We start from the raw sequence: 10,201 nt of genomic DNA on the forward strand, positions 1-10,201 counted from the left end.
GGACTTTTCGTTGATCATACGCAAAAGACGATTTATAGACTTTGAATGGGAATATTAACCTTTAGCTTATAAATGCTAAAGTAAGCTGTAATTTTTGAAATAAACTTTACTTATCTATACGTACGGTTGTCCTCGTCTTTTCTGTGCAATCGGAGCACAAACTACGTCCGTTTTAGACGGGTTTATGGCTTACGAATTTTTACGATGCCGTTGGTTGTCGCTTTCACTGAAGTTAATCCCTGTGAGGCGCGGTTTGTATCTGGATGTGAGACCATCGAGATAAACGACATGCTATTGCCTTTTGTAGACGCCAATGCATCTGGATGCCTTTTATTCAATCGGGATACCCATCCTTAACGAAATCCTGACCACTTTAGGTGACGTAAGATTTTTTAAACTACATATCCTACGAGATCCAGACCATGTGTGAAGGTCGCAAGCCTGAAATGGCCTGGCTTGGGATAAATACCCGCCTGAGATCGCGGCCACGTGTTTCAGTCAGACCAAGATGAGGTCGAAAAGCTGAAACGGTCTGGCTTCGGATAGATACCCGTCATAAAACCAGTGGGACTGAAAAACGAATTTGAAATCGATAGCAAGCGTTCTCCAACTACGTCGAATGCAATTATTATTATTTTATCCGTGTCCTCTACGATAACGGTCTTGAGGGTTCAAATTCAGCTCAAGGCTGATTTTTTCATTGCGCGATGCTCTACTATCATCATTTAGGTGATCAAAAATCTTAAAATGCTAGCGCTCTTTTCCAACATTCAGATAAATCTTTCATATGTTTGTTCTTCATGTGAGGGATTCTGAGAGTCGTCGTTAAAAGTTGCTATCGCAAAAGTGCCCCCTTATAACAGAGCATATCATAGCCTTTTGGAGCCGTTTTCGTCCCAAGATCTCTCCCTTCTACTTGCATTGGGATTAGCCGAGACACGGGAACAGAATTGAATTTCCTTAAGTTTACAGCGGTAGAATACGATATGGTCTTGATCGTGGCCCCAGCCGAGTCTTCAACATTCACAGACAAAAAAATTAATCATGGGGACCTTATGCAAACTAAATAGGGGCAAAAAACAACAACAATTAACAAAAACATACAAATAAACAGTTCGGTTAAATATTGAGTTCCCTCCTCTTTATTCTCACATTTCACGAGTAAAAGATACTGCCCCGTGGCTAGCTAGTGTGACACCTAAAGAAAAGAAAAATCCGCTCTCAGTTCTCATGCCTGTGGGGGAGGTATTTCTTCTATGTAGATGCGGGACACTGAATTCCATCCAGTGTAGGCATTCGCAACAGCCGCGTAACCCAAACACCGACCGACCCAGAATCCCACGCGCACCGTGCCCTTGTGAAGTTTTTCGCACACTCCTTCAATGTGGCGAGGGCGGTGTAAGTTTTTCTGTCTGCTTCCCTTTCCAAATGCCATGTAGACCGTGCCATCAATAGCTGCTGGGGATGAGCACTCTATTCCGTTGAAGGTAAAATACCATCGACTGCAGCAATTATCACAGTCAGCTATGCGGAGATTCCCATCCCAGTACACTTGCAACGCAGTTTGATCAGACGTTTTCTTGAAAATGCATTCCTGTTAAAACCAATAAGACATCTAAAAGGCAGGGTCAAAATTGTAGTGCATAGGGGACGAATCCTTGCTTACATTTTTTGCCTCATTAACCTAGTGCATCACGTAATGAGCTGCCACTGAAAATTTGAACCCCATATTGACATCATCTTTGAGCAATAATGACTCAAAATTTTAAAATTTTACAAAAAATGTGTGGATCATTGGTACCGTATTAGCCATCAGTTTTTGTTGGCTTCTAACTGGCGTGCTATCGAGGCTAGAAGGCTTAAAATTAAACATTTAGCTACGTTAGGAAAATTTCATTACATGCATCTGATGCTGTGCTGCTCTGTACATAAGAAAAGACATTTAAAAAATCGGGTTCAATAAAACAATTTTTTTTGCCTTTTGAAGTCAATTTGTCCATAGCATGACGCCATCTGGGAGCACGCAAACTCTTACTGTTAATGAAACAAGTGGCGTTCTATGCTTGTTGTAATATTATTTATACCGAGCCTCTTTTGGGGTCCTTTCCAGATAGATGCCTCAAGGCTTAACTATACGGTGCCAACCTCTGCATCATGGAGGCCAGACCCAGGCGCTATGTTTGCTTATGCCGCATTTCCATTCCATTGTGGTCCTTACTATTCCTAAGCCTTTAATTTCCTCCTATCAGCTTGATAGCCCTTTGCATTTTTGCGGAAAACATCACATAACATCAAAAACGTCTTTCGGTGTTGGTTACGGAGGTTGTTTGTAATACAAGCAGTTGTGACAACAGCGTATCAAAACTCACCCTGAGCAATCCAGTGTCCTTTTCATCATTTATGCTCTTAAAGGTGCACTGTTTCCAACTACGGCTCAATGAACCTGCAGGACCCTGGAGGCCTTGTGGTCCTTGAGGACCAGGGAGACCTTGTCTTCCAGCATCACCTTTGTCGCCCTTCCCTCCCCGTGGACCTTGTTTTCCTTGAGCACCTTCATCACCTTTGCCTCCTGGGGGGCCCCTAGCTCCGGGTAATCCTGTGGATCCCGCTTGTCCAGGGATTCCAGGAATACCGGGAATTCCTGGCATGCCGCAACTAGGGCAGTTGGTACAGTAGGCTGATTGAGTCTCCTTGGGAGCAAGGCAAAGCGTAAAAACAAAATTTCGGATGTAATTTATTCACCACTTTTCCTACTTTCAATCACAAAAGCCACATAAATTAATTAAAGGAATTATTGCTGCCGCAGTGAATGGGCCTGAAGCGAACGAACGAGACAGCTCTCTAATCGGGAGAAGAACATATTTTTCTTCGAAAGGCAGGGGATTGTGGTCAAAGGCGCAAATAATTGTGGTTATGCGCGAATGGAGAATTAAGATGGGCGGTATGATCATTAGAGCCTGCTCTGTTTCCCATTTCAAAGTTTACATTGTCCTTCAACAAAAAACCTCCCTTCAATTCTATACTGTTGTATCGCGATTGATCGACAAAATTGATTTCAAAGGAATCTTTGGTTCCTGGCTCTTAGAGCAGACGAAGATCATTTGAGATACTTTCTCCTGCGAATTCAGTCTGAGAACTTAGTAATTCGAAGAAGGAAAGTTTGTTGTTGTTTTGTTTGTTGGGCGAAAATAAAAAAGAGACATGCATGTTGGGGAGCATGGATGGTGCAGTGGTGAGAGCATAGGCCTCCCACCAACGTGGCCCGGGTTCAATTCCCAGACTCGGCGTCGTATGTGGGTTAAGTTTGTTGGTTCTCTACTCTACTCCGAGAGGTTTTTCTCCGGGTACTCCGGTTTTCCCCTCTCAGCAAAAACCAATATGATTTAGTCATATGTATTAATTAGAAGTGATTTCATTTGTGCACGACTCCACAAGCTATTCAGCTTTAAACATTATCTTGTGAAAATAAAGCGACATTAGTGAAATTTAGATTAGGTAAACGTTCTCAATTCAACATAACTAATACAACTAAATAAACTTTTGCAGCTGATGACTTTGCCTAAGGTGAAATAGACCTCTTACGAGAGCATAAAAGGCGAATTAATTGTAACTTCTCAAGTACAGTTTTTTGTTTCGTTTTTTTTTTTTAATGGACAAAATCAGGAAAAGAAGTAAACTACGGAAAGAAAAATGGGGGTCACTGAGCATTCAAGAAAGTAAGGTCGCTGAGGTCGAAGCTCTAAAAGCGATTGTCTATTCGCACTGTCACGTCATTGCGTGACATTTCCGAGACCTGGGTCCACAGCTATCCCATGATGCCACACGCTTTCATTCTTTTGGAAAATGTTTGCGCCTTAAGCATCATATTTACCTTCGTGGTCTGCGATGTATAACGTGTGCGTGACATGCGCGAAAAAATGCGCAATAGCAATGGGCGAGAACGTCCTTCATTAAGGCAGGAGCCCCAACCTAGTGATCTAACTTCTGAAGGTTTAGTAATAACAACATAAGATTTTCGTAGACTAATAACGTCACAAAAGTTTATACAGTGATGTGGATGACGTATAGAAATGGTCACATGACTTGTTACGGCCACAAAATTCAAAATAAAAAACGGCAACAGTTTATGCTAAAATGTCTTTCACTTCGCTACTATTAGGTTAGTCAAAATTATGAAAGAAAACGAACTGTGCTAGGCCTTCGTTAAATATGTCTTTAGTTCTTTAGAAATATACGGCATTTTCTACTAGTGCCCAGTCCCCTGTGGAAAGTGATTTCCTTTTTTCGGACTTTTATTCAAAATTATCTTGAAATGTCCAAGCACAGAAACGATGTACCCAATAGTGCTAACATCATAAAGGTATATCCAGCTACTAGAAAATGATAAAAAGTGTTGCCGTTTAGCTGAGAAGATTTCTGTCCTAAAAATAACTTAAAATCCTTTATAGCAATCAAGGTTTCACATCTTATTGCTACTAACGATGTCTCAAAGTTATTTCGTGTTATATATATGTATAATGGATCAATAGTTAGACCACGCCCTCACTTATTTTCATAAAATAGATCAATTTACTCTGCTTTACTTACCGTGTCACTGGTGTTCGAGTCACTTCCATTCGCCACAAAACACAAAGACATCAGAATTGCCAATGGTAACCAAAACATAATGTTAAGTGGTATACGGATATCGATTGATGACCTGTAAATCCCTGTGGATGTTAAAATTCAAAGATTCAAATGACTTAGATGGCGACATGTATTGCAAAACATGACGCGCGTTTCAGCTTTGATGCGAATTTTCTAACCTAGTTGTCCCTTAGTCGCGCGCAGGTTTCTTGACCAATGGGAATCCCTCTAACAACAGTCTACGCATGGCATCACTATCTGGGGTAACTGGAACAACTTGGATCATATAAAATCACTGGAAGCATTACACAACAGGGCTGGAAGAATAATTTTAAGCTGCCATGGAACACATCATCAAAAGCAGTTATAGGAGCTATATTTATAGCTATATTTATATATTTATAATCCAACTGTATTAGTTATTGTACAAAAAACGCACGAAACGAGTACAAATATTCCACGATATTGTACAGTTAGTTATTTGTACATTTGGTTATTGTACAGTAGAGAACCGGTTTGACTGGTTTAGTTGTTGACGTTGCCCCGTACGCACAAATCTTTCGCACGTTCTCGATTGTTTACAAATCATTTGCTAAAACTTTAGTGCAAAAAAAGTTGGATAATAAATAGCTTATTAGACTGACGGTTTAGTGTGCAGTAACGCTGAGAATACTCGTTTGTATTTTGAATCCCCCTAACGGGCTCGTCGAAATACAGCACAAGTCGTAAAAATACTCAGCGTTACAACTACGATTTTTCTCTGTCCTTGGGTGTGATACTATGTACTTATTGACTGAGTGGGAGGGCCGGACGGGAAAATATTTGGCCCGAGATCATGGCGTACGGACCGAGCGCCATGACCGAGGACCAAATATTTTCCCGTCCGGCCCGACCTAAACTCAGTCAATAAGCATTTTGTCATATGAGCACCACGCTTTTCCTTTTTTTTTTTTTTCGGGTAACAAAATTCGGAATGTTCACTTACGTCGCTTATTTTGACCGAAAAGTCGGGATTTATATAGGAACAAAGTTGTTTTAGTTCGCATCTCGCGCGCGCTTTTATTGCAAATTATTGAGAAGTATATTTCCGGCCCTGATCGCGCCATCGCGTACGGCCCTCATACGGGGATTTTCTCACCGGGTCATATAATAAATTAAAGTAAGTTCCTGATGCTGTTGATCAGCGAAGGTTCTTAATTAAATCCACCAGCCATCACATTTACAGCGGTGTAAGGCCTGCACTTAATTTCTGTCACATATATACATACACGCTACTGAGCACAACACTCATTTATTAGTATACAACGTAATCAGCGATAATACGCCCTCAATGATGTCAGATTTAGTTATAACGCGAGATAGAACATACAATCTTAGACCTAAGACACAAGAACGGTCGTCAACCCTCGATTTTCCAAATTTTTTTGTTTAAAGAATTCAATTCGGTATTTTCGACAATTGTATAGAAAAGTGAGATCCGATGCTTTACAGTGCGTCGCGCCTTACCGTGGCCACCTAACAATTTTTAAAACTTCACGCCTCCTTGCAAAGTTCGCACGTTGGTAAGTTGAACACAGTTGCATGGGTTGTTGAGTTGACGTACTTACACTTATAATTAGTTGTCAAATTTGAAAGTTTGTTGGGTGGCCACGGTAAGGCGCGTTGCACTATAATCATCAGGGAGTTGAGCTTTAACTTACTTAACAGTGTATCAGTTCAGTCAGTACCTAAAAGTACCTAAAAAAAATGACAGATTTTAAGTTTTAAATTTTATCTTCTGCCCTTAATGTCTATATTGATGGTTTGCATCTGACGTCACGGCGACCATTTTGGTGTAAAGAACAATGCAGTAAAATGTCCTTTGGCAAATTGACTCTATTAGTATGCAAAACTTGTTGCCCATTATCTATTGCTTTGTACAATAATATGGCCGTGTTATCACGTGGATGCAGATCAAGATCTAGAATAACCTACGTTTCCAACATAGGTAGTTTTTAAGATTTTATTTCCTGTACTGTATCTATCATAGTTAAGACTTACTTCTTCTTTTAATAAAGGATAGGAGCAAAGTTCAAAACTAACCCAGAACACCTCAAATTGACACAAGCTCAAGAATCGAAAGATTTGCCATAAATTCGGGGTTTCGAGAATGGAAAGTTCAAGCGACAACGACCACAGGCAACCCAAACACATAATTCGAATGCTCAGTCAACTTACCTAACGATTTGTAGGGTTTACATGGGAAACATGAAATGCCGGTAAAAATGGGTTAATCCTAGTTTACAGCGAGAGAAATAAATGAAATAAACTTACTCTTACTTCACCCTCTATCCTTGTGTCCTGAAGGAAGTCACGCTGTGAATAGCACATGTGAGATTTGAGTTTTTTTTTTTTTTTTGACATTATTTGATCATTTTGTATCGTTGGATCATTTCGAGTGTAAAATTGAGCATTTTATTGTCTTATTCGGGGATATTGCGAAGAGCTTATTTGTCTAAAGTGACAGAATTAAACACATAAATATTCAACCAGGGTTATCCTCCTTCCTTGAGCATTTAAAACTAATATCTACCATGTCAAAGGAAGAAACAGCGAAGACAAGCTAATTGTGCTAATTCCATGGGAAGCAGTAGGCAGCCACTATTATAACAATCTGGGAAATTCCTTTTTTTAATTCTTTTTTTGTTCGTCGTAGTTTTCGTAGTCACAAATTGTAGTGTTTTTTTAATTCCTGTATCCCGCGAGGTGTATTTGTAGCGACCTGAAAAGATTTTCCTGCCCTCGACTTGAACTCGGGATCTCTCGCCTCAGGAGCTCGACGTCTCTGCGCCATCAAAGCGTTCCTTAACCATTGCTGGAAAGTTGAAACTTTATTCCGAGTTCTTTATTTAGTTTGGAATCCTTCCCGCCCGCGATTATATTGACACAGTGACCTCACATTTGAAAGTATTTGATTAACTAGACAGATGATTTTTCCTTGAGAACGGAAAGCTTTAAAGGTAAGGAGAATTTTCTACGTTATTTCTAGATCATCGTTCTTGTGTGTTCCACTGTGAACATTACTGCATAGAACGAATACTCCAATCGACCTGTTCCTCGCGAACCAGTTTGTTCAGTCGTTCCAAAACATTTTGTGAATCGAATCAGTATGTTCAAGTGTCCATTGTGGCAAATATTTTGTGAATCGAGCAAGTGTGTTCAGTCGGCCATTGTGCTAAGCATTTATCAATGTATCGAACGAGTGTGTTCAATTTGCCATTGTGATTCAACACCTCGGTGTTTAATATTAGAAAGCTCTGTTTGGGAATTCCAACGCCATATATTCCTCCCAATATAGAATCAAAAGCGTTAAAAGAACATTAGGAAACGCCTTTAACAACAAAATACAAAACGAAATCGAGTAAAGAAAAAGAAGTATAATATGTATACAAATATAGGCAGGTGGAACTAGCAGCGAATCCAGGAACGTAACCACATGGTCGCCCCAGTTAAGAAATTTTGCCGAGTGAGACTGAGTACTGGTTTTTCAATGAACAAACAGAAAACAGAATAACCGCCGCCAGGAAACAATAGGGCCGTTTATACGAGAGAAAATAAGCCGCGGCTAACTCTGGCCGCGGCTTACGTAAGCCGCGAAAGGAACTATTTATACGAGTATAAACTCCCCGGCCAGGATAAGCCGCGGCTTGAGAAAGCCGTGAACGTAGATTTTGTACCATTTATACGGGGTGTTCGCGGCTTACGTAAGCCGCGGCCAGAGTTAGTCGTGGCTTATTTTCTCTCGTATAAACGGCCCTATTGAAACAGGGAAAACTCCATAAAATAAACAGGTTGTTTCATGTTAACACGCTTTCAGCAGTCAAGAGGAATAACATTTGGGACAGATACTTTAATGAAAATTCAAGCGTATCTTGAAAACGAAGCTTCTACCTTAATTCTGGGACTTCGAGATGGCAGTCGTGTAACAGTCCATAGTTTTTATTTCCTGCAAAATTGCTCATGGATCGCAATCGAATTCTCCCTTTTTGTGGGCGTGAAATTTCCATTGCAGAATTTCCACAGTTCAATACAGTGTTCAATATCTATCCGAGACGACGAAAACCATGCTTTCCCGCTACATTAAAAGGAATATATTTGGCAGCACGCCAAATGTGCATTTCTTGGGAGGCATAGCTGATGGTGGAAAAAAGCTACTTGAGAGAAAAAGTAAGCTAATTAAAAAGGAGGCGTGAGTGCAAATGTTACCCCACTCAGAGGGCATAATGTCCCATTAATTTTTGGCCTAAATATTCTGTATCCCGTTAATTCCTGTGCCAGTTCAGTTTTCCAAATATCCTGTATCCCGTTAATTTTCCCCGAAATATCCCGTATCCCTATAATTTTTTCACCTTAATACCCCGTATCCTGATAAGCCCTGATAACCTCTATTTCTGTTTTTAAAACAAATAACTAGTTAAATTACAGATTTATCTTTCTGGTAATCTTTCGCCACTTTCGAAAGTTTCCCCTAGTTGTAATTCACTGTAACTGGACAATTTGTGTTAACTATTTGTGCATCCCACGGATAATGTTTATGTGAATAAATTATATGAGCAATACTCAGCTCCAGGGTAACCCGATCGGCGTTGTAAACACGTTGAAAAAGGCAATAAAATATTAAATGTACAAGGATAACCCTAACTATAGGGTTTTCTTTCCTTCTCGTATACAGGCCCAGGCCTAAGATGTTTGGGTTGTTATAGAGTAAGGGTTTCCCCTAAACTTCTTTCTTTCGTTCCAATTACAGGCGAGGCTTCTTTATTTGTTACTCCTATAAGAATAGTGTGAGGTATGAAGAAATAATTTCAAGTACATTTGTTGCAGCTTTTACAATGAGCCTTGTGGCACTTGTGTAATGGAATGGAATGCAGTCTCTCCTCTTGACTGTTTTGTTTCCCAAAACAAAGCATTCTATAATTACTCGGGCTTTCCAGGGGAAACGCCCGATGTTAAATTTTGGCTTCGTCTTTTTTCTTTTGCGTTCAGTCAAAAATCGCACTCAAGGTAGAAAGGCGCATGCGAGAAGTTAACCAAAGCGAATACTTGGCCAATCTCTTTCCCAGAGCCTCCGTTACTCTTGTCCAGCGGAACGGGCGAGGTAGGCTCTGGAATAATTCAAAACCGGAACCAGAAAACTCTGCTTCCGGTTAAATAAGTGCGCAAGCGTGAGGGGAGGCGGTCAGAAATCAACAAAAACATCTGGAGGTCACCTTGCCATGAAAGCGCTTACTCTTCACTGGAGTTAATACACTTGAAACGTTTAAACTGCGGAGAATCAAAAATAACAAGAGACATTTTCGACAATCGAAACAGATTTCAGTATCTGGTGTCATGCCACAACCCAACCTCGTTCCCAGGACCTTTTCCCTTCCCTGGCTAGGTCCTGGGAACGAGGTTGGTCATGCCAATGACAATTCGGAAATTTAAAATGCTGTATTTTAAAAACAAAAAACCTTATGGAAATGGCAAGTTGTAAATTAAAAGGAGCATTCTTCCTGTAAGGAATTATGCTATTTATGTCGTCGACTTTCACCTC

General features: G+C 40.3%; 1 protein-coding gene across 2 annotated transcripts in view; it reads right to left on the reverse strand.

Moving 5' to 3' along the window:
* Nucleotides 1-1,126: 1,126 nt before the first annotated feature.
* LOC138019506 (collagen triple helix repeat-containing protein 1-like) overlaps nt 1,127-10,201 on the reverse strand; it is an 11,000-nt gene continuing 1,925 nt past the window's right edge. The window contains exons 1-4 of one of the 2 annotated variants that reach the window (XM_068866317.1): nt 6,327-6,363; nt 4,588-4,709; nt 2,370-2,690; nt 1,127-1,594 (exon numbers count right to left, since the gene is read on the reverse strand). In XM_068866317.1, the coding sequence (XP_068722418.1) occupies nt 1,229-1,594; nt 2,370-2,690; nt 4,588-4,665 (765 nt within the window). In that variant the 5' untranslated portion in view covers nt 4,666-4,709; nt 6,327-6,363 and the 3' untranslated portion in view covers nt 1,127-1,228. Of the gene's footprint in view, nt 1,595-2,369; nt 2,691-4,587; nt 4,710-6,326; nt 6,364-10,201 lie in introns of those variants that run through there. The other variant, XM_068866318.1, reaches the window with a different exon arrangement.

Source organism: Montipora capricornis, chromosome 10 (assembly GCF_036669925.1).
Source record: "Montipora capricornis isolate CH-2021 chromosome 10, ASM3666992v2, whole genome shotgun sequence".
NCBI classification, from domain to species: domain Eukaryota; kingdom Metazoa; phylum Cnidaria; class Anthozoa; order Scleractinia; family Acroporidae; genus Montipora; species Montipora capricornis.